Below are 24250 nucleotides of genomic sequence, written 5' to 3'. Positions count from 1 at the left end.
GCACACTGGCTAATTCTGGTTACACAGTTATAGTTGGCTGGGAGGTCTTGTGCAACAAACTTGCTTCCCCGAAAGCTTGGACTTTGGGCAATAAGGAAGGTGTTTTTGGAAAAGTGCACTGGAAAATGTGAGATAACACTTGCTTTGGATACAACAGCATCTAACCTCTCCACAAACAAGGAAGAACGAATGTTCATTAAGTTGGCAACATCATCTAATCTCAATGCAAATTAATCAGGATAAATGTTCAGTAAACAGGTTGTCTTGAAATGCCCCTGTTGATTCAGGGTGATGGTGCTTTTCCCGTTTTACGTACGGTGAGGCTTGAACCCAGACCCCTAGTTCAGCTTTCTAATAGTTTACAAGGTTGGTTCTTAGCTATGCTTGTGGGCTCATTCACTTGCATGTATTTTACTCACAGGTATGCAGGATTACAGATAAATGCATCTGCCCACATCTAGACCTGTCAAGCTATCTAGTTGAAATTGAAGGTAGCAGTTTTGAACTAATTTGTTCCCGCCGCTCCTGCCTTGTCTCCTCTGTCCCAATTACCTGTTTGTTTATGGTCAGAACCATCTTCATTAAGATGTTCTAAATAACGCTATTGGCAATTAACAGCTCATAAAAAGCTAAGCATGTTGCAAGGTCATTTGCTCTGCAAGCTTTGAAGGACCCCTCCGTAGTTAACTTTTCTAAATCTGAATTGCTGCAGAGCTCTCATATCTATAACCCTGCAATTTCTGCTTCCAAGACCAGAGACCAAAGTGACAGCTCAATTTCCCCAACATTTCTTTAATTTGCTCCCAGTTAGCCCATTTGTAGTCACTGGAAAAGAAATGTGTGTCAGAATTATAAGGATTTAAATCTATTGGTCAGCCTTGAATCATACCATTATGAACTACTTTGCTGTTTAAAGCATGGCAATGGAAAATATTGGGTGATCTCCTGCTCTTGCTATGCCAGGCAGTCACCATGTCATGACATCACTCTTCCCCATTGCGCACGCGCACACACACATACTCACACTCAACACCCAAGGAGGCAGCCAAAATGAAACTGGCAAAGCAGTTAGAGAGCTGTTTGGACAACTCAGATAAAGATCCCCAGAGAAATATATTATCCTGCAAGAACAATGCCTCCATGCAGATGAACTCAACATCATGGCCCACAACACATTTTCACTGTTGCATTTGTATAACATTAACAGTATTTCTATAGTGTTTTTGGGTGTTCAAAACAATCCACACACATACATTATTTTGTTGTCAATCCTTCCAATAACCATTTAAGAATGGTCATGATGATTATTGTTGGCATCCCTCTGTCTTTAGAGACAATGGATTGCGCCTCTGGGGGTGGTCAAGCTGCTGGAGAATCACAGTGTTTGCTCTGGCAGCAGAGACTCATGACTAGTGAATGCTGTCTCCTGTGTTGTTTTTGCTACATTAGCAGCACCGAAGTGACCTCCACTGGGGTTCAAGCCTGGGCAGTGTGTATGGAGGTCCTGGGCTTTCCAGGCGACCAGACCCTTCTCTGGGCTTCGCTGATGGGGTCCAAAGGAAAGCAGAGCAATACGTTTGGCACCAACTTGGCTGCAGGAGTTGCCAAAAGGAGGTGTACAAGGCACCATTCAATCATCTTAAGGATTCCACTTGTGTAGGGTTTACTCCTGAGCCTTTTCTTCTCCTGAAGACGTCTCAAAAGGAAGCGAGTTAACATGATGACTATTCCTATATTATAAATAGGGACTGAAGCTGAGCCTCAGGTTTTCACTTGGTCAGGAAGGTTTCATGCAGGGCATAGAAAGCTCAGGCGCAGGAGCCAAATGTTACTTCTTCCAGTCCTTTCTGCACTCTTCACAGGCATTTTCTATCCCCAAGCCATGCCCCTTTCCCTCAGGGCACACCACTCACTGGCTCCTTCCTTAGCTCTCTCACTGAACATCCTCAAGAGTCTTTGCTGGGTTGCAGTGCATCCTTGAAGCATAATGATGCCTGTTGCTTTCCTGGAGGAAGAAGTGTGGTGTGTGTGTGTGTGTGGGTGGGTGGGTGGGTGCTTTTTCTGTGGCAGGAATGTAGCCTACTATACAAAGGAAAGAGCCATATCCATTGCTGCACCCACTTTTCCCTCTAGTCCCACCCACGTTCCCCTCTGGCTCCACAGACCACTGACAGGCAGTCTTGGGTGTCCTTGGTCAGAAGGGGATTCCACACCCCTGGTTCAATGGAAGGCAGGAAAAAAATATGGCAGGTGAGGGTGTCACTTTCTCTGTGGTCTTCTGTCCTATCCCCAGTTTCAACATAGGCTTCACAGTCTCCCTCTTTCAGAAATGGCATTGAACAGCAGTGCTATTATTGGTGTGATGCATCCAGGGCAGGCCTCAGGCCTGATTTATGGTGTGCCTGGAGCACTGCGACTAGCAGGGGAACTCTGAAGAGCCAGGATGAATGTGAGTGGAGGAGGTAAGAGTTATAAGAGCCAAGACCTGTCTCTCTCCTACTTTGGATTGTAGCGTTATACTGGAGATGCTAGCAACCTCTTTCCTTCCTAAATGCTTTCCAGGCACTTTTCTTTAAGAGAAACAGATAATCCGCAGCCCACTTCTTCCCACGGCCAGAGGGACTGGAAGGGTTCTAAAGGGTAGCTTTTAAAACCTTGGTGATGTTTGCATTGTCCAGTGCTTTCTGCTCTACTGCACTTTTGGGGCTGCAGCATTCAGCTGAATACCTTGATTGCTTATACATATACACACACACATACTCCCTTGAAAATTACAAACACCCCCTGCACGCCCTCCGCCAAGGTTGCAATTAGCATACATTAGCAGAAACATCCAGTCAACGGAACTCCAAACCAGCTGGATTTCCCCTCATCTTGCCCCTCTTCTTTTCCAGCACCTGGCTTGTGCCAGAATGGCCAAACATGGAACGATTGGGACCTTTCCGGCTGCTTGGCAGGCCTTGGGAACATGTTGAGTTGGGCGATGGAAGTTGGGGGGGGGATGGGTGACATGGTGCAAGGGGGTGGGTGGCAGTTAGGCTGGGCCCTTTAATTGACTTCTCCCAGAACTGAGCCAAACTGAGCCAGCTGAAACAACAGAGCAGGGGTAATTAGTTCACATCAAAGCAAAGCCACCTTGCCTCCGTCTGGCAAAGAAGAGGCAGGCAGGCATTTGTGCCTGGCTGCTTGCCCTCTTTTTTGACTTGCCCCTCTGAGGAAAAAATTAAAGCCACACATCAAAGCCCTACACCCATGGTGTGCCTCCCTGCCACTGCTGGATCAAGGCCTTTCTAGGTAAGCGTGTAGGACTTCACCTCAACTCAGGGCTTGGTGTGTGGCTAGGGGCTGCCAACAGTACGGGCTAACAGGTCACCCTGGTAGATGACTGGATAAGCACCAATAAACTGTGCTTAGAATCTGGAAGGTGGAGGCTCTTTGGGTCGGTGGTTCCCATTTCTGGAAGATGGGAAAGTTACCTGTCACACGCCCTCTGAAGGAGCAGATGCATAGCTTGGGACTACTCTTGGATGCATGTCTGTCATAGAGGCCCAAGTGTCGTCTGTGGTTTGGTCAGCTACAGCCATTCCTAGACAGGCAAAACCTGACCACTGCAACCCATGCATTAGTATTAAGAAAATACATTCCTGTAGAAGTTAGCTGATTTCTGTTTTTACATTTATACATAGTTTTTATTGTATGATTGTTGTAAATCACTTTGATTTTTTTAAATGAATGGCAGTATACAAATACTTATATAAATAAAAATTACTTACACCAGGAGATAAATGGGAAGGTGTGCTGTGGTATCCTTCTGGGTCACCTGGCAGGCTTGAGTTTTGGGGGGGCTACAATCCTTCCTAAAGTGCAAATTTCTGAAGGTGGTGCTGGGGGACTCTGCTCTAGCCCATGGCCTTTGACACATACATCTCCAGAAGACTCCATCCTGTCCCCATCACTTGTTGAAATCTACATGAAACTTTCAGTTGAGGTCATATGGAGATCTGGTCTGTGTTGCCATCAACATAAGAGTCGCACCCAACACTAGAGCTCTTGCATGATCTAATCTGGCATCGGGTGGGATGAGACAGTGGAAGTTCTGAACTGGTGCCTGGAGGCCATTTTGAAATGGAAGAGGTTGAACTAAGTGAAATGTAACTCGGATGTGATGAAAGCAGCTGTTGTTTTGGTGGTTCGGAGGAACTGGGGAAGATATTCAACCTGTTCTAAACAGGTTTGCCCTTCCCTTGAAGAAACAGCCTCACAGTTGTGCTGGTTCCGTGGGTTACCCGAGAGGCAAGGTCCAAGTCCTGTCCATGGTCAAAGGTGCAACATGGAGGCAGTCCGAAGTAGCTGGAGCTGGGTGCAGGGCAGGGAGCCGGGTGAAGTCAGGAACAGGCTTGCAAGCAGGGAGCCAGGGTGGGTCAGGAGTTCAGGCAGGAAAGCAGGACAGGGTTCAGGCAAGAACTAGCAACCAACAATGTTGCTCCCACAACTTGGGACTGGGGCTGTCTGTCTTTTATCTGCCCCGAGGCATAGGGCGGCCCCGATCCTCAGGTGACTCACCTCTCCTGGCCTGGAAGCGAGCACTCCTCCTGCAGGAACTTAGTTCCCTCCACCTCTCTGCCCTGAGCCTCTGCAGCTCAGGAGAGGCTGGAGGGTTAGCGGACCCAGAGGCAACCTCAGCTTCCTCTGACGGGGCTGAGAGTGGAACACCTGCAGGCAATGGGTCCTCCATCACCTCAGGAGCCAGAGCAGACTCAGCTGATGCCTCCACCTGAGGATTCAGCACAGGTGAGGACCCTTCAGGCTCATGCCCCAGCCCCGGCTCAGCTGGTTCTGGAGGCGGGGAATCCTGTGCAAGCTGGGATCCCTCAGGTTCAGCATCCGAGTCCGAATCCCAGGCCATCACAACAGTTTAGAGGTACTCCATCCTTGTTTATGGACATGCAGGTGGCAGTGGTGGCCAGGAGCAACTTCTGTCCCCATTCAGCCATGAAAATCCCTGGGTGAACTAACCCAAACCTAGCCCCTTCCTGTGATGGTGAGAATAACATAGGGAACATCATGTTTGCCACCTTGAGCTCCTGGGACAAAAGGTGGGATAGAAATGTAATAAATAATACTAACTCCCATCGTCCCTGACGATTGGCCATGCTGACTGGGGCTGAAGGGAACATCTGGGGGTTCCCTATCCATAGATTACTGTAATTCACTCTACACTGGGGCATGAAGACAGTATAGAAACTTCTGCTGAATAGGGATGGTTAATTTGCGGCCTTCCAGGTGTTGCTGAGCTACAACTCCCAATAGCCTGAGCCAGCATGACCAACTGTCAGGAGTGATGGAAGTTGTAGCTGAACAACATTTGGGGAGCCACAGATTAGGCCTCCTGTCTAGAATGTGGCAGTTAGACTTGTGCCTGGAACCAACAGGATATATCATATTATTCCAGTTCTGCGCTGATTTTGCACTGATTCAGTCAGGGGGTTGGGCCAGATGATCCTCAGGGTGCCTTCCATTCTATGATTCTATCTTCTGAGGTAGTCCCTTGTGGTTTTGACTTCAGGAAAATCCCCCAAAGGATTAAGAGAGCCCTCAGTTTCCTAAGGGGTCATCCATGGCAGGGGGATGTGGGGAAGTTTGATGCTGCCAGACCAAACTCTCTATTTGCAATCATGCCACTTGTATTTCTATGCTAAAGGAAAGTCATTAAGGTATTGCTCATTGTAATGCTTTAAGGATAAATTGTGACTTAGGGTCTTTATTCTTCATACATGTGTATGTCTCCTGGTTAGCTTTTGAGACTAATTTGAATGATTCAACAGCTGAGGCCTAGCAAAGTTTACCAGAAATGGTGCCTTGCAAGTGCTGTAGCTATGGGCTAGGCAGGTTGTTTCCCCCAGGTGAAGCCCCTAGAGGGGCGCCGCTGAGGCTCTCAGCCTCTGTGTGTGTCCTTGTGTACGTAAATGTGCATGGGAGGGGGCGTGCCAAACTGGGTCTTTGACCCAAGTGAAATAAAGCCTAGTTTTGCCCCTGGATTTCATAAAGCATATTTTTATCCAGGAGGATCCCCACTTACACGGGGGTTCCTGCACAAGTTGGTTCCATCTCTTTCTGTCCCTGTTCTGCTCCCACCCCATTTTGGTGCCGAAAATGGCACACATGTCAGCAGTCACACATGTGCTGATCATGCACAACTGGGGAGGTGCCTGTGTACTTGCAGAGAAGCTACCTGGCAAAATGTTTGACTTTGTTCAGCTAAGCTCAGCATTTGCAAAGTCGGTTTGTTATAACATTGCTTAGCAAATTTCAGTGAAATGTCAGTGAAATCAGTCACTGAATCTGACAAAATTCAAGTGATTTAGAAAGACTGAACGGCAAGGCAGAGGAGAGAGAGGTCCCTCTGCTAACCATCTCCCCCTCGAAGCAAGGGCAGTTCCCCTGTCTGTTTTTTTCTAGCCTGTGGGTACACTATTATGGTTGATCTCCTGTTTTCTGGATTCACAATGCCCAGAATCCCATATGCAGACCATACAAAATGTCACAAGGGACTGGGGACGCAGGGAGCAAAGACCAAGCATTTCAGTATTGATACTTTTGAACTGCCACGATTTCTAACACTGCTGAAAGATTACTCATAGCCTCCAACTTATGTGATATTTCTGAAAAGGTTCTTGTTGTAGGATATTTCACCTTTGCTGATGAGTCTTTGACATTTAATTGTGTTGTCCTGAGCAATATGGCTAGGAATGAGATTAATGAAATGGACTCTGCAGAAAAAACGACCTTTAGAGCATCCCAGAACACTTTGCAAGACCTCTGCAGAACAGTGTTTACAAGTGCTACTATCAGAGCTGCTTGCAAAAGCTCAGTTGCTCTGCATATAAATCCCTAGGAATAAGATATAATTGGCAAGTGGTCCATTGCTGGCTTAAAATACAATCCTGTACAAGAGGTGAGGTTGAGGTGACCAAGCTAAGCTTTATAAGAGGGTAACAGTAAGGATGCAAGTGGCGCTGTAGGGACACAAGTGGTGCTGTGGTCTAAACCACAGAGCTTAGGGCTTGCCAATCAGAAGGTTGGCTCAAATCCTCATGATGGGGTGAGCTCCCATTGCTTTGTCCCAGCTCCTGCCCACCTAGCAGTTCAAAAGCATGTCAGAGTGCAAGTAAATAAATAGGTACCACTCTGGTGGGAAGGTAAACAACGTTTCCGTGCACTGCTCTGGTTCGCCAGAAGCGGCTTAGTCATGCTGGCCACATGACCTGGAAGCTGTCCACGGACAAACGCCGGCTCCCTTGGCCTATAGAGTGAGATGAGCGCACAACCCCAGAGTCATCCGCGACTGGACCTAATGGTCGGGGTACCTATAACAGTAATCTAGGTAAGATTACAATGTACAAGTTGACAACAACCTGCTGCTTAGATGTAAAACATTGCAGTGGAAAGTACTGGGTGATCTTCTGCTCTTGCTATGCCAGGCAGCCACCATGCCATGACATCACTCTTAATCCAGTGCACACAATACCCTCCACACAACACCCAAGGAGGAAGCCAAAATGAAACTACTGTGCCATCTCCTGCAAAAGTCTCCGTGTCATAGTAGTTGAAGGGCTATATGAAGAACTTGGAGGCGTCCTTGGAGCCCTGTAGTAAGAACAATGCCTCTATGCAGACAAACTCAACAACACTGCCCACAAAACATGTGTATTGCCGCCTTTGTGTGTTTTGGGGCCAGCATTTTGCAGGAGAGTGGGGGGTGGAGGCTGCGAGAAAGCCACTACTTGCATAAGAAGAACGGTAGCTACAAAAGCAAGCTCAGGGGGTAGCTCAGTGGGAAAGTCAAAGGGTAGATGAAACAGGAGATGCACTCCTGGAGAGATCTGAATGTGACCTTTGCAAAGCCAAGAGTCCCTTTTGAGGGGTTAAGCTGGTAACAATAACTTCAGAAGGCAAAAAGGAGCATATTTGTGGCCCATGAACTTGAGTTAAAGGGAGTGGCCTGTCCTGCCCCCAGGATGCCTTTCAGCTTCCTTCATCCCATCAGGTTGTGCTGTCCCATCCCCATTCAGGAAAATTGCCAGTATCTGTTGGTTATTTTCCCGACACAATATTGCCTGTGATCCACTCAAGTCAACAGCAACCCCTGTTTTGTATGGTACATATTTATCTGTGTCCTCTCCTTAAGGGGGTTACTGCTACCATGAGTGGAGTAATAGAGGGTGGATAAAACAGTACACGCCATTTCCCTGTAAGGAATGGGAGACACTCTGTGGGCCTGGGTGTTTTGCGATCTCGGGACTCCCACCTCTTTTTTTGGGGGGGGGGGAGATTTGGAGGTGTTGGGGAAAGGGATGTAAGCTTTGAAGTGTGGTCCTCCCTCCCTTTCTTTCCAACAGCCTTGCAGCTCCAGTTGTAGCTGCAGAGTTGTGATTCCTGTTCGGCATCCAAAGTCCTGAGGTAGAGTACCTGAAAGGATGCTAAGAAGACAATGTTGGCAATGATTTCATTGTGAACCTTGGGACTTTTATGCTGTGTGCCCTCTCAGCGGTGAACTCCCTGCTAAGTTACCACCTGTTGTGCTCTGAAGTTCATAAGCAAGAGAATAGATCAAAATGGCAATGGTGTTCCTTGGCTATGTCTCATATCATGTTGTTCATGTGCTGTGATTGGCTGAAGGGTTAGAATCCAGGCCTCCATTACGGCTGTGAGGGTAGAGTCCAGTCGTCTGAGGTCCCCTATGGCAGATGTAAACATTATCCTTGCCTATTCATTAAGATCAAGTAGTGGAGCCCTTCACTGTGTCTCATCCATGGTCAGCACAAGTTTGGTTGGGACGAGGGCTAGGGCTTTCTCAGTGTTGGCACCAGAACTGGCCTCCTTTCTGGTTGCCTTCCATCAGTTGTGAATATGTTTTCATTTTCGCAGGCTTTTCATTTGTCAGATTAAAGTACTTTTACTGAAGGACATGTTTCATCTGCCAACCGCAGGCCAGCTCTGTTATGTTTTAATTGTTGCTGTATTTTATTATTGTGATTTGAACTATTGTAAGATGTCTTGAGTAATACATATGGATTAGAAAGCCATGGTCATTAATCTTATAATCAATAAATCAGTACATACCAGGTAGGACCAGCCTGTGAGCCCAGAATTCTGACTAGGCTTCCTTCCTTCCTTCCTTCCTTCCTTCCTTCCTTCCTTCCTTCCTTCCTTCCCAATCTTCCCAGTTTTCCTCCTTGTTTTGGCAGATATTAATTCATTCCTAAAATTTATATACCACTTAATATAAGAATAAATATCTTAAGTAGTTTAGGGTTTAAAACATGAACCACAAAAAATTAAATCCGGCTCAGAACCTAAAAGGCAGCTAGTGCAGATCTTCCAACATCTGTGTAGAGTTATGTGCAAAGCTGAGGGCCCCAGTAAGCAGCTGCATGCTGCACTGTCTGCATCTTCCAAATGAGGCGTGACAGTAGCCCCACAAACAGCACATTATAGTAATCTAGAATCTAGTGCAGGGTTATTGCTGGACCCATGTTAATTCCAGCCACTCCCAGCAAAGGCTTTTAGGAATCATCCAATTCCAACCTGTAAATGTAACTTGAGGATAGGACAGGAATTGCCCACGTTAATTTGTCAACACACCTTTCCCAAACAAACGCAGGCATTAAAATGCCCCATGTAGCTTTCTTGTCTTAACTTTTTGAAGGGATGGGGCTTTGGGGATCAAAGCTTGTAAGTGCTGAAGAAAACTACACCGGAAGTCAGTTTCTACAGAAGAAGCATGGATGCTTATATCTTCCTTTAAGCTTGGGTTGGTGGGGACCTGGGTGGTGGTGGTAGAAGGTAGACCAAGATCTACTAGTACGGTAATTATAGGGATGTGATAGTGGTGAGCTCCCGTCACTCTGTCCCAGCTTCTGGCAGCTTAGCAGTTGAAAAGCACACCGGTGCAGATAGGTACCGCTGCGGCGAGAAGTGGCGTTTCTGTGTGTTCTGGCTTCTGTCATGGTGTCCCGTTGCGCCAGAAGCAGTTTAGTCATGCTGGCCACATGACCCGGAAAGCTGTTGGCGGACAAATGCCGGCTTCCCTCGGCCTGAAGTGAGATGAGCACCACACCCCATAGTCACTTTTGACTGGACGTAACCTTCCAGGGGTCCTTTAACTGTACCTTGCCTTACCAGTAATTATACTGCTTAAAAGAAGAGAGTAGGGCAGGGAGGGATAAATTGGAAAAAAGTAATCAGGGAAGTTTGGATGTGCACAGTAAATAGCAGATTTTTGTGTGAAAGAACTATGAGCTCGGTTTCAATTAGGTACTCAGAATAAACCCTCGGACGGAGAATTATTCAATTCTATGTCTTTTGCACCCAACTTCAGTTGGTGGATCTTGGCATTCTAGTAAAAAAAACCAAGTAGATTCTGCAAGCCTGAGATCTTCCTATCCCTACTTTGCAATCCTAGATTTGGAGACTGGTTATGGTTACTCAGTGTTGTCAGTGAGAAGGTACTCTTCTTTGGGTGACGAAGGAAGTAACATTCAGCCTTCAGTCAAAACGTATCTGTTCCTCTCCAGGGCCAAGCTCTGAACAGGTTTGAAACTGAAACCAGCTGCTTGCATGATGCTGTTTCTGTCCTGTCCTCTGCCCTGCCCCCTGCTGTGATGCCACCAGAAAACCACCCCCTACCCAACTCCCTCGAGCAGTTTCGCACATGTAAAAATAAGTTTCTTTGTTGTTGTCATTGCATAATTAAGGCAATGAATGCTCATACAAGCCTACACACATGAATATTCATGTGATGTTTTTAATGATTTTTGTTTTTTTAAAGTATGGACATACTACCTGAAGCATAGGGGAAAGGGCCAAATCTGACACTGAGCCAAACTTCAATTCACTGCTATGCACATTGGTAATTTCCACTGAAACCCAGGTACAGCGACATTCTCTTGAGTTACATTTTTATGTTATGCCTGTCTTCATCCCATATTACTTATTTGTTAAATGTATATTGCACCCTTCCTTCCAAAGCTGGCCAGGATGGCAAACATCAAGCGATAAAACAATGAGAATGTATTAAAGAACATTTTCAAGAACGATTCCAGTGTACTTGCAGATGGAGAAATATCTTGGTTTAAAAGGCTTGTCGTTCAAAGAGGAAAGTTTTTAAGTAGGCACCTAATAGACCACAACATTAAAGGACCTCCTGATAAGGTGGTATCTGCAGGAGGCCCTCACTGGCAGCGATCGATTGGCTGTATAAAGGGTTTGGGCGTTTGAGGGATTAAGATACATTCCATGGTGGAACCCCAGCACTGAAGACTGATCAAAGGGCTTCACCCCTGGATCCAGACTCTATAGGAGAAATTTAGTGCAGCTTGCTGTTAGTTGCAGTGAGTCACATTCTGGACGGTACTAGGATTTTGGGGAAATGGGATTTCTCTCTCCCCCCTCCCTCTGTTAGTTCCCTGCCTGAGTTTTTTTGGCAAAACTGCACAGTACCCTATAAAGAGCCTCATAAGGGTCTGCATGCAGAGGAGGCTTTGCAGGATAAAGGCATTGCAGAGGATATGGAGGCACATTTAAGGCACGACAACTGCTCCAATAACCAGAAAGCCCATCTTGATGGGAGTTGGAACAGAAGCCTGGCTGGGAATCCAGTTGCTCGCCAACCCCTCCTTCGTGTTCTTTCGTTAAACAGCTCTGGTTGACTCTTTGCAACTGTGAGTCATTTAAAGAAGGGCTTTTTTGTCTGCACGACTGGACAGCCTTCCCGTCTGCTGCAAAGGAATTTCATATTCCACCGCCCCCCCCCTCTTCCAAATAGCTCCAGGTCTGTAGCAGTTTATTGCACAAACAGCCCCACACTCTTGTCTTACACTGGGGGGGGGGGGGGGGTTGGAGGAAGAGAGGAATCCACCCAGTGCAGATCAAACCTCTCCCCTTTTCTCCCTTCCCCCTGGCAGCTGGGATTCTTAATGCGTTAAGCAGGCTGCTGCTCTGCTGAGGGACAAATCTCCATTTCAAAGCCCGTGTGTCAACTTTAAGTGGGAACACACAAATGTCCTGTGCAACTCCTTTTGGGGGCATGGGAGGGAGTGATCATTCCACACAGAGAGAGACAGAGAGAGAATGTGAAATGGGTTTTTAAAGCAAGGTGGGGAATCTGGCAAAGGCTATGCCCTTTCTGAGTGTAGGGTAGCAAACTTTTATTTCCAACAGATTCAGCACCCCCACCCTGCTCCCCCAAATTGGAATTGCAAGCAAAAAATGGTTAGGATGAGCAAGGAGAGGTTGGAAGGGGGTTTCTGCTGAGCTCCAAGTTATGTATGCACTTAGCAAGAGGCCAGGGGAAAAGGGGAAGAGGTGGGTGGAAAGGGGGGGGGGGAGAAAAGAAAAGTTTTCAGGCCTTTTGTTAAAACACACACACATACACACAGAGGCACCCGCCTGATATAAACTGTCTTGACATTAGATGGTCTTGTTTTTCTAGGCTTACAAAACCAGAAGGATTAAATTAAGAGCAAAATGGGGAGAGGGGGAGAGAGTTAAACTCCTGGCCTCGGCATTCCTTGGCAGAGGAAGGCCGCTCTCCACTCCCCGCCTCGGGTCCACGTTGCACGTCGTTCTGTCCACAGAGCTCGGAAAGCGGGGCGCAAAAAGTTTGGGTGTAGTCCCTTCTTGTGTGGGGCGAGCGGCTGAGGTACCTTTGCCAAAAAAGAGGAAACTAATGAGATCCATCTGTCGGTGCTTTTGCAAGATTCATAAGACAGGTCTGAGAGTTGGAGCGGGGCGGGGGGAGGGAGAGAATGCTGGAATATGAGCCATGCAGAAAAACTTTCGGCAAATGCGATTCTTACCAAACAAAACAAAAACAAAAAACAGAAAGAGGCCCTGGCAGCAGAACTAAGGGCTCAATCCCATGGGGTAGCAGTTGGTGATGACGCTGTGGCCGACTCGAGAGTTGTGCTCTTGTGTCACTGAAGTCACCTGGAAAGGAAGGAGGAATTCCAAAACTGGGTCACATAAATAAAGTGGCGGGGGGGTGGGGTGTGTGGCAGAGAGAGAAAGTTCACACACTTCTTCGGTTCGAGAAAAGAGAAAGTTTAAAAGGCCATTTGTCGCCAAAAGCTCTAAGTCCATTTTCCCCCTCTTGTAAATTTCGGAGTCAGTAGAAAGAACTCCCTTTCTCTCTCTCTCTCTCTCTCTCTTTTTTTTTTTTTTGGAACTTCCCAAATCACCAGTTGTCGTGGAAAAAAATAAATCCAGTGGGAGTAGCAAAAGAGCCACTCTTAAGTGGCGACAAGGGGGTGGTAGCGGGGCTGGCATGCTCCCTGGCAGGCGGCATTCAGACACCAAGAGGAAAATCCCATTCAACTTCTTTTTTTAAATTAGACCAGATGGAATTTGCTCCTCCTCTATCTAGCTGGATTGCTTTGATACTGGACACATGTTTGCAGCCTTCCAAACGTCCATCTGGTTTGCTTTAGTGGCCCTCTGACTTTTGGCTTTAAACCACACTCGCTTCTCTGATGGAAGAGGATGCGTGTGTCTGGGGGTGGGTGGGTGCGTTCTGGAGGCTCTCTTTTCCACCCTCGTTCTGTTAAGGAGGCTTAAAATGTGGAATGCAAAGTTGTGCACTCTTTCTCTTTCTTTCCCACCCCATTCCTTGCTGCAATGCTTTACAACTCTCACTCTCTCTCTCTCTCTCTGCCCCCCCCCCCATCTTTTTTGGTATACACACCAGTCCCATAATCCGCAGGACCAGTAAGTTGCTTCCTCCAGGAACATTTTGGTGCAAAAGAAAATGCAAAACTATTTATTTCTATCCGTTACCTTTTAAAAAACAACTAAGTGACACAAGGAAACAGCAACAACAACTCTTTCATAGTCACAATTCTACCACAAAAAGCTGGAAAAGGGTTTGGGTGGGGATGATGTATGTGTTCCCTCCTGCCACTGAGAAATTAAACTGAATTGAAGGTGGAAAGTTTTATTTCATGCCCCCCCCCTTTTGAATATATGTGCTAGTGACAGTGGGATTCTCCTCCCCACTTCCAAGTTTTACCCTTTAGTGTACTGCTTCTGCTTTAAAGAGATATATTACTAGAGGTGTTATCATCTCAAAAGCATGGGTGGAATTTTCTAGCTGATTTCTGGTTAGGATCAGAGTGACTTCTATAAAGCCTTTTTAGGAGCTTAATTTAAATACAAAAACGACCTTTTGTGTATATGTGTGTAGTTAGGACTGAATTTTGATTGTTGCCAAATCAACAGAATTCCATTTAGAAATTTAAAAGAGGGATAATGATTGGCGGGAGGCAAAGACATTTAAGTAATTCATTAGAAGCTTTTAAAAAAGACGTTAACTGTTTTTAAAATACAGGAATTAATTTTCCGCTTGAGAGAACTGAAATTTAGGTTGCAGTTTACTTCGGTGCAAGAACCACTGAACTTAGTGGGACTTATTTCTGAGCAAAAAGCTCAAAAGATTGGGCTGCTGTTATATGTATGTTTTCACTGTTATGACAAAGGGCACCGGAACCCCTAATAGATTTACTTGGAGCGGGAAAGAGAACAATGAGGTGGCAATTAAATCTTTCAAGAGGTTACATAACATTCAGCAAAATGCATGTGTAGGCAATTGTCACATATGATTATCTGCACATGGTCATCCTTTTTTTCTAGAAAGTGCTGTTTGATTACGAATTCTAACACGTGCATCAACGCACATAGATTTCAGTGGAAGCCTTGGGCTGTGGTCTCACAAACATTTTTGGAAATCCATTCTATCAAAAAAAATCAGCAGAACTTACTTCCAAACAAATTAGTTAATGCCGTGAATGCTACAACATTTCCACCAGACACACCACTCTTTTACTGAACAAAAAACACAAACCTGATACTTCCTCATAAAGTCACTTAAGAACCTGTCCAAATATTTTTGACTTTTTTTGAGAGCTGGCAAGGGAGGTGGGGAAGGAGTAATAGCATACCCCCACCAAAAAAAAAAAAAGACAAAAAATTGAGTCAAAATATAAATTTCTCTCTCTGCCGAATTTCTGGTAACGTAAGGTACCAGTTCTCAAAAGTTAAATAAATGCCTTGTCTATATATATATATATATATTGAGGGATTCTCCTCGAAAACTTTATAAAATGTCATTAAGCACTTTCCAGTGTCCCTTTCTTAAAAAGGTTCTTTCTTTAAGAAAAAAACAGATCCATCCCTTTGGCAAGCAGGCATTGTGTGCTGGTCTGTGAAGTATGCATTGCAGCATTTAACTGCTTTATAGAATTTGACTGAGGGACATCTCGCCAACAGATTGCTTTTGAAGCTGCTGCTGTTTCTGAAAAAAACTCAAAACTGAATTTGCAAAGAACAAGTCTGTTTAATACAGGAAATGTAGTTTTTAAAAAGACACCTTTTGTACAAAACATCTAAAGGGAGGGGGGGGAATAGAAATGTACAAATGCAACAGAAAAAAGAACTCTGCAGCTTAAGGCAGGAGGGAGAGGGGAACCCTTTTCTTGCAGCAGATTTCTTTCTTTAGCAGAAATCACCATAAGGAGATCCGCACAGCCAGGGCCCAATTTTCAGCAAAGGACTCACATCCCACCCCCACCGGCACTGTGTTTTCATAGATGCAGAAAGTTACTTGCAAACCTTCAGAAGCGGAGGGGAAAAAATGAGAGAGATGGGAGAAGTCTTTCTGGAACCGTACCAAAAAAACTGTAGTCTCCAAAGGGGAGTTGGTGGGCGATGTGTTTTTGCAGGGGGTGGGGGAGCAATTCCAAGCCTGGCTCTTCAGAAAAGTTTAAGCGAGAATGTCCTATTAAGGGGCCAACCCAAACAGCAGGCAGTCCTCGTGGCTCCATGGAGAGGGAGGGGTGATGATGGTATGGCAAAGGCAAAGGGGAAAAAATATATATAGTACCCAAAGAAGGGGGGGGGGGGGAGAATATGGGTGACCATTTCCTTTCTTTGACCCTCTCCCTATGTTTCTGGGTCCTTGCTGGCATTCTCTCTCGCTCTTTTTTTAAATAGAAATATATAATTAAATTTACAAATGCTATTTACAATTTTAATTACAAAAGACACCCTTTAATAGTTAATAAAAACCTAAAGCAAAAAAAAAAAGTTTTAATTAAAAGGAGACAGTTTTAAATACTTCGGTCTCTCTCCCTCGTTCTTTTCCTCCCGTGCCTCCGCGTTTTCTCTCGAGATTGTCAAAAGGAAGATCTCGGCTCTGTGCAACAGGACTTCCCAAATTCCAGAGAGAGGCTCCCCCCCCCCTGCAAAAAAAAAACCACCCCATACCCCCCACAGAGCACATCCGGGGTGGGGGCCCCCTGTTTTTTTCTCATAATTGTTTCAAAGTTTGGGGCCGGCAAACCAAGTCTCTCTCTCGCCTTCCCTCACCTCTCGATATCCCCCTTTTCAAACGGTCGTCTCCCCGTGTTTGCTGTTAGTTAGCCTGGTATAGAATTTCCTCCAGGAGTGCAGGGTTTTGCCCGACCAGATCCAGAACCCCGAGGTGATGCCCACGATGAGCGTCATGAGATACTTGATCATGTAGACGGTGAAGTCGGGGTTCATCCGCGGGGTGTACTGGAGCGGGCAGGGGATGGCCAAGCTCTTGCAGTTCTGGCTGATCCAGCTGCGCTCCCAGTGCTCGCGGAAGGCCTGCTCGTAGAAGTAGCAGGCGATGACAATGGTGGCCGGGACGGTGTAGAGCACGCTGAAGACCCCGATGCGCACCATCAGGCGCTCCAGCTTCTCCGTCTTGGTGCCTCCGTGCTTCATGATGGTCCGGATGCGGAAGAGGGAGACGAAGCCCGCCAGCAGGAAGGAGGTGCCGATGAAGAGGTAGACGAAGAGCGGCGCCAGCACGAAGCCGCGCAGGGGGTCGATGTTGTTGAGGCCCACGAAGCAGACGCCGCTGAGCAGGTCGCCGTCAATCTGCCCCATGGCCAGGATGGTGATGGTCTTGACGGCCGGCACGGCCCAGGCGGCCAAGTGGAAGTACTGAGAGTTGGCCTCGATGGCCTCGTGGCCCCACTTCATGCCGGCCGCCAGGAACCAGGTGAGCGAGAGGATGACCCACCAGATGGAGCTGGCCATGCTGAAGAAGTAGAGCATCATGAAGAGGATGGTGCAGCCTTCCTTCTTGGTGCCCTGCACCACCGTGCGGTAGCCGTCGTCCTGGAAGCGCTCGTTGCACACCACCCGCTCCTCCAGCACGAAGCCGGCGATGTACGCCACGGACACCATGGTGTAGCAGCCCGAGAGGAAGATGATGGGCCTCTCCGGGTAGCGGAAGCGCTGCATGTCCACCAGGTAGGTGGTGACGGTGAAGAAGGTGGAGGCGCAGCACAGCACCGACCAGATGAGGATCCAGATCCGCGCAAAGCGGATCTCCTCCTGGTTGAAGAACATGTGCCCGTCGGGCTTGGCCGGCTCACAGGGCGCAGCACAGTCCTTCTCGCCCAGGAACTTGTAGTTGAGGTAGCTGGGCACCTTGAGCACGCGCGGGCAGTGGAAGGGGTGCTCCAGGGTGGCGTAGCGGGGGTGGCCCACCGTACCATGGCCGGCAATCGGGGTGGCGCTGGTGAGCAGCGCGGGCGAGCCGCCTTCCTCCGAGTGGTTCTGCCCCACGCAGATCTGCTCCGCGCCGTGGCGGGGGAAGTTCTCGCAGCGCAGCCGCTCGGGCCACTGGAAGCCGAACTTGTTCATGAGCGCCTCGCAGCCCTGGCGCGCCCGCTCGCAGATGGAGCGGCACGGCGGGATGGCCTGCTCCAGGACGGTGCAGACGGGCGCGTACATGGAGCACAGGAAGAACTTGAGCTCCGGCGAGCACTGCACCTTCACCAGCGGGTAGAACTGGTGCACCTCCAAACCAGCGTCCTCTTGGCTCGTGTGCCCCAGCAAGTTGGGCATGATCGTCTGGTTGTAGGCAATGTCGGTGCACAGGGGGATGGAGATCGGCTGGCAGAAGCCGTGGTCGGGGATCGAAATGCCCTTCTCCCCATGGAACTGGGCCCGGCAGGAGCCCAGCAGCAGCAACAGCAACAGCGGCGGCGGCGGCGCCAGGCAGCGAGCCAAGGACGCGTCGGCAAGGCGCATGGTGGCTCTCTCCCCCCCTCGGTTCTCACCGACACCCGATCGCCTCGTCTCCTCCCCAGGACGAGCTGGGATCTGTCACTCCCTCGGGGGACACGGGTCCTGGCAAAAGTTTCCGAGTTGGTTTTCTGCGGGGGGGGTGAAGAGGGGGGATCCGCCTGGGAGATCCAGGGGAGCAACTCCACTCACCCAGCGGGAAACTTCCTTGCTGTGCGTCTCTCCGAGCGCCTTTCGCGTCCCTTTGTGTCTTCGCTCCCCAATTAGTCCGTTTCAAAGGAGGGCCCCCGGGCTGAGCTGCGCTTCGCCCAGCCTTCTCCTCTTTCTCCTCCCAACTTAATCAATTCCAGTCCGGCCCCCTCTCTTCCTTTTCCCCCTTCCCAGCGCCATCAAAGAGACCTTGGCTGCCTAAGCCCCTTCCCAAAATTTCCTCTCGCCCAATCAGATTCAAAAGCAAGGACCAGCCCTCCTCCCCCTCCCTCCCTTCCCAGGATTGGTCAATCGCGGAAGGGGGAAAAAATTAACGAGATCACGAATCAGATGCCAAAAACCTCTCTCTCCTCTCTCCACCTCCCCCCGCGCCTGCTCAGTCACGAGCCTGTGGCTGCTTTTAAGGAGAAATAATTTACCTTCGATGATGATTATTCACCTCCCGCCACAATTATAATTATTAGCAGGCAGATTATCTTGGTTGTGCGGGCAGCACAACTCCCCCCCCCCTTTCCGATTCTTAATAGGCAAAGTGCAGAGCGCCGCCTCTCCCTTCTCTGCAAACAATTTCCAGTCAAAACACACAGAAAACTGCCGGAGTGAGTTGCATGTTTATCCCCACATCCTGTTGCCTCTTCTTTCTCGCCAATCTCCCTGCCTCCAGTTCCACACACTTTCACACAAGAAATGGGAAAAAAAGTTCATGAAAGTCCCTGCTTCTTGGGTACTGTATTTCATTATTAACTTTAAAAAAAATAAAATGGTTGAGACCCCCTCAAACCAGCCATTTCACCCAGAAGTTGTGCCTGGTGTTTGGGAAGTTGGGGGCAATTAATGCTCTCTGCTGGTGCTCAGAGGCAGCCTTGTCTGTATTACAGTGGTACCTCAGGTTACAGACACTTCAGGTTACAGACTCCGTTAACCCAGAAATAGTACCTCAGGTTAAGAACTTTGCTTCAGGATGAGAACAGAAATCGCACGGCAGCAGCAGGAGGCCCCATTAGCTAAAGTGGTGCTTCAGGTTAAGTACAGTTTCAGGTTAAGAACGGACCTCCAGAACAAATTAAGTTCTTAACCCGAGGTACCACTGTATTAGGTTATACATTGTTGCTCTATATATCACTAAGTTGGGAACAAGGTGTGGGAGTGAGCCCTTCAGTTTAGACCTGATGCATGACCTTGTTGGAAAGGAATATTTTCCCAACACAATGTCTGATTGTACTCAGTCTTGGGAGGGAGGTGGGGTTGCCGTGCCTTCTTGGGCTCAGAGCAAAATCTAGAGCAGCAATGGGGACCCCCGGGTCCTCCAGATGTTGCTTGAGGACAGCTCCCATCAACCCTGATCATTTGTCACATTGGCTGATGGGAGCTGGAGCATCAACATGCGGAATGCCACCTGTGATTCTAGATGGTGGAAGGTGCCATGTTGCAGCCCACCCCCCAAATTATATTGAAAAGATCTAGTTGTTTATCCTAGTCCAGGGGACCAAAATACTTCCTCCCTTTCTACCCAAAGTCCTGGAAGTTATGATTTTCCTCTTTAAGTGTGTGGACCGACTCACTTGCTCAGATCATCTGATGGCATTTGCTCTGCAGTCCCCATTCTGATGGGCAATTGCTCTCCACTCCTGACACATGAAAGACTGATCTGGTTTTTGTCTAGTTTGGTGGGTGAGCCTGCTTTTAAGGCAGAGAGCTGAATTTTCTGGCATTGGAAGGGCTCTGAATCTATAGGAGCTTCCAGACAATCTGTTTATTGACCATTCATAGCATTGTAGAATTGCAGAGTTGGAAGGGACCTCAAGGGTCATCTAGTCCAACCCCCTGCAACACAGGAATCATTCGTCCTTATTTTTTTGCAGGGAGATTAGATATTATTAGTTATTTAACGGCAATTCATTATGGATCTGTTTGCAGGGGAGGTTAGAGGATATCATGTCTAACCAAGCATTATCCCACAATTCCAGTGCATTTTACCATCACTTCCCTTACTGCAGAAAATCCCAGATCTTTTTGGGAAGAGAGTCTGTTGCACAGGACCTCTCATTCAGTGTAAATGTGCGGTCTGAATTTTCCAGTATGCAATTGAATCCCACCCCAAAATAGTGACACACTGGAAGCACCCCATGAATTCCAAATATTACATTTGCAGAATAGCTGGACAGCAGCCCAATTCATAGCTAAGCTAAAGGACTTAGATGCAAACCAATTTAGCTTTGATGGAAATAAATTAGATTATAGTCAAGTACTTTGGCTTAATATGGACCCACAAGGGAAAATGTAGGGCCCCTCCAGATGACCTATTTGCTTGTACGAAAGCTTACGTGGAAGTTAAATTAAATCTGGCCCTCAACAAATGCTTCCAGGGTGTTCCAGCATCTTCTGCATAGCCATTAGTTCATCCCACGCTTTTCAATGCATTTCCCCTTCACCTGTCAAACTGCAAAAAGTCCTGACGTTTTTTACAAGTGGATTTGCTGCACTAGAGCCAGAATGCTTTGAATTCATTTTAAATGTGCAAGCCTACAGTTCTGGTGTGCCACTGAATTCCTCCCACAAAATACTGAGAGCCCCTCCAGACTGGTGTTGTTTTTTTGAGAATGCATTCTGCACCATATTAATGACACAATAATAGTACATTCATGCTGGATCTATAATGGACTGTTCACACGTTTCCCTTTATGAGCTGTTCTGTGGTGCTTCAGCAATGTTACACCCTTATTGCCATCTGGAGGGGCATCCTTGTGCGATAAGTGGCACCAAACAACAACACCCAAGCCTGGAAGATTTGTTGTGTGAAGTTACAGGATTTCAACAGGAAGCTATGGTACATGCACTAATTGCAAATGAAGCAGAATGTCCACCCCAAATCTCCTCTGCATCTGGGAGTTGTAGGCCCGTGAGACAGTGTTCCAGGCATCCATGTCCATGCACATCAGAACACATTTCTGTTCGGAGTTGTTGAGGGATCTTCCAGGTTTTCTAATGCACTTCAGGAAACATGTTCCCGTCATCCTCTGCAGCAGCTCCTGCGCATTGGCCACAGTAATCTTCACAGTAATCTCCATTAGCACCCCGGGGTTCATCCGCCCCCAGACGAGAAGTCCCTGTTGTCCGACTCCATGCCTATCACAGCCCTGCCAGGAGGGGCATTGCTAATGCGAAGTTTCAGAGGACCCAAGACGTATGGGGATGAGCGAGCAAGTTACATCTCTGGTCTCCAAAGCACATAGAGAACTGACATAATCTACGGATACAGCTATGTAACAGGTGATGGCTTAAGATGACACCATCTGAACCAATTAAGTATAAGTTCTCCCATCCTTGCAGCACTGTGACAGAAAATGGTATGCCTGCTGGTGGCATCATCATCATCTTCATCTAGATTTCTTAACTGCCTTTCGCCATGAGGTCCCAGCGAGGCTTACAACAGTCTAAGAAACAGTATTAAAAACATTTATCAGTTTTGTCTATGCTGACTCCTCAGAAGGAGAGGAAGTACAACGCCTAATGAATTCATAGAATTTGCTTCTCCAGGATGCTGGGAATAGCTTTTTAAACACAGATTAGACATCTTGGCAGAAAGACCATGAAAGCCAAGTGGAACCCACAATGGAGAGGAGGATCAACAGCTGTTAAGTCATGATCACTCTGAACAGAATTTCTATGGTCCAAGGCAGTATACCTTCGATTATCAGATCAGATAGGAACATAAGAGTCTGTCTTACACCTTCATCCATCTAACTTAGTCTTATCTACACTGATTGGCATCAGCTCTCCAGAATTCCAGAAGAGAGTATTCCCCAGCTCTTTTTGTCGCATGTGGGGTTGAACCTGTGCCCTGCCATCAAGCGGCAGTCATTCCTTAATAGAAGTAACAGGGAAAGAGCTAATGTGATGTTGGACTGGGACCCAGAAGATCAGAGTCTAAGTCCCCACCCAGCCATGAAGCTCACAGGGTGACCCTGGCCTGGAGCAGTCACAGTCTCTCAGCTTAGCCTACCTGATCCTTCTTTTTGTGAACATAAAATGAGGAAAGAGAAGAACTATGTAAACCACCTTGAGCACCTTAGATGAAAGGAGGGGATAGATGTGTAATAAATAAATGAAAGAGCATATATTGGCTGAGATGGTGCTTTGGTCTTTACCAGCAAAGGAATCCTTCTGTGTGCTCTCTCTCTCTCTCTCTCTCTCTCTCTCTCTCTCTCTCTCACACACACACACACACACACACACACCTGGGGCACAACCGTAAATGACAGTGTATATGTTTGCAGTACTGGTGGGCCAAAAACAGGCAGCAAGGAAAGCAAAGGGAAAGACTTAAGGCTGTGTTTGCATTCCCATTTACTCTGCACCCAGTGTGTTTCCACTGCTGGTTTGGGGAAGCAATGTACATACGACGGTAGCCGCCATCCATAGTTTCTTTTACTGCGCTTTGGTGTGTGTGTGTGTGTGTGTGTGTGTGTGTCCGTGTCCCCCAGCTTCGATTGGAATTGAGAAAAATAACGACCTAGCTGCCTTCTAAGCTGGTAATGTGTACACAGCGTAAGATGCAACAGTGAGAGCAGCAGCAAAGGGAGACACACCCACACCCCATTCCAAATATGCTGAGAGCACTCGCAAGCATTGCACAGCCAGACCGATGGTTACCCAGCGGAGTCCTCTGCTCCCTCTTGGGGGAATGCAAAAGTCTACAGAAGGATTCTGTGCAGCTCCCAAATGTATTTTAAAGAGATCGGCTGGTCCAGTAATAATTATACAGAGAATTCCCCCACCCAAAGAGATAAAGATCCTCTTGAAAGTGTCTCTCCTCCCTCCCCCACCTAAGCTGAAAGCCTCCATCTTTCTGTGAGCTGGGAGACCTCTTGAAGGGACCCCTTTAATAGCTAGGTTGCTCCTTGTTTATAATTGCCCCTTTTCACGAACAAAGAAATGCATTATGGCCCCCTTTTCGTTAATGGCACCTCAAAGCAAGAACATTCTTTAACATGTTGTTGTGAGAGTTTGTTTGGGAGAGGGAGAAATTGAGGATTGGCAGAGGAGGTCTTAATTATGCAACATGTAGGGGCCATTCACAAGCAGATCTTAAAGCAAAGTTCATTACATTTTAATTGATTATAATTGTATGTTGGAATCCTCCCATACTTATGGGATGTGCTGGGTGGGTGCAAATTTGATTTCTATGTCAGTTCTGGTAGGAAAGGAATGCTGGACTGGGGGGGGGGGACACACCATTTATTAAAACAACTGTTTGATACTTATTTTAAATCCTGCATCAAATTTACATGTTCTTGTATACGTTGGGATGAAGTGACACTGAAAAGGTGTGGAAGTCTTATTTTATTCTACTGAAATGCTTTAACTTTGTTTATTTTCACATTACAGAAAGATGGAATCATCAAGCAAGGCTGGCTGGTCATTAACTACATAATCTCCTTAAATTGTTCCTTAAGATAAACTTAAAGACACTGGTTTGGAACCAGAGTCAAGCTGCAGTCCACTTACCTGGGAATTCAAAAGTACCGTATTTTTTGCTCTATAAGACTCACTTTTTCCCTCCTAAAAAGTAAGGGGAAATGTGTGTGCGTCTTATGGAGCAAATGCAGGCTGTGCAGCTATCCCAGAAGCCAGAACAGCAAGAGGGATGCTGCTTTCGCTGTGCAGCGATCCCTCTTCTTGTTCTGGCTTCTGAGATTCAGAATATTTTTTTTCTTGTTTTCCTCCTCCAAAAACTAGGTGCGTCTTGTGGTCTGGTGCGTCTTATAGAGCGAAAAATACGGTACTCATTTCTGAGCATCTGTGATTAGGCTTTCACTGCAAATAACTTGAATTTAGGGTGTCATACACCACCACCCCTTCATGGAACAGCAGGGCCATTGCTGCATCCATAGTCCTGGGGGTGGGCGAGACAATAAGA

The 24250-nt window shown here is 47.2% G+C and overlaps 1 protein-coding gene and 1 long non-coding RNA gene across 5 annotated transcripts in view; one reads left to right on the top strand and one right to left on the bottom strand.

The window, feature by feature from the left end:
- LOC310661673 overlaps positions 1 to 23837 on the top strand; it is a 63383-nt gene extending 39546 nt beyond the window's left edge. For all 4 annotated transcript variants that reach the window (XR_014504035.1, XR_014504036.1, XR_014504037.1 and 1 more), the window contains one exon: positions 23719 to 23837. This is a non-coding gene — a long non-coding RNA (uncharacterized lncRNA). The remainder of the gene's footprint in view (positions 1 to 23718) is intronic.
- Positions 15372 to 19315, bottom strand: FZD2 (frizzled class receptor 2). Its single transcript, XM_083407763.1, has one exon. It carries the CDS (start codon positions 18124 to 18126, stop codon positions 16441 to 16443), a length of 1686 nt encoding a protein of 561 aa, XP_083263889.1. The 5' UTR covers positions 18127 to 19315; the 3' UTR covers positions 15372 to 16440.
- Positions 23838 to 24250: the final 413 nt, after the last annotated feature.

Source organism: Podarcis tiliguerta (assembly GCF_965153285.1).
Source record: "Podarcis tiliguerta genome assembly, chromosome: 13".
Lineage (NCBI taxonomy): Eukaryota > Metazoa > Chordata > Lepidosauria > Squamata > Lacertidae > Podarcis > Podarcis tiliguerta.
The sequence above is the reverse complement of the archived record's forward strand: the minus strand, read 5'-3'. Positions and strand labels throughout refer to the sequence as shown.

Bases quoted from the DNA above. Each gene is read 5' to 3' on its own strand.
- FZD2 (XM_083407763.1), bottom strand. From the start codon at position 18,126: ATGCGCCTTGCCGACGCGTCCTTGGCTCGCTGCCTGGCGCCGCCGCCG.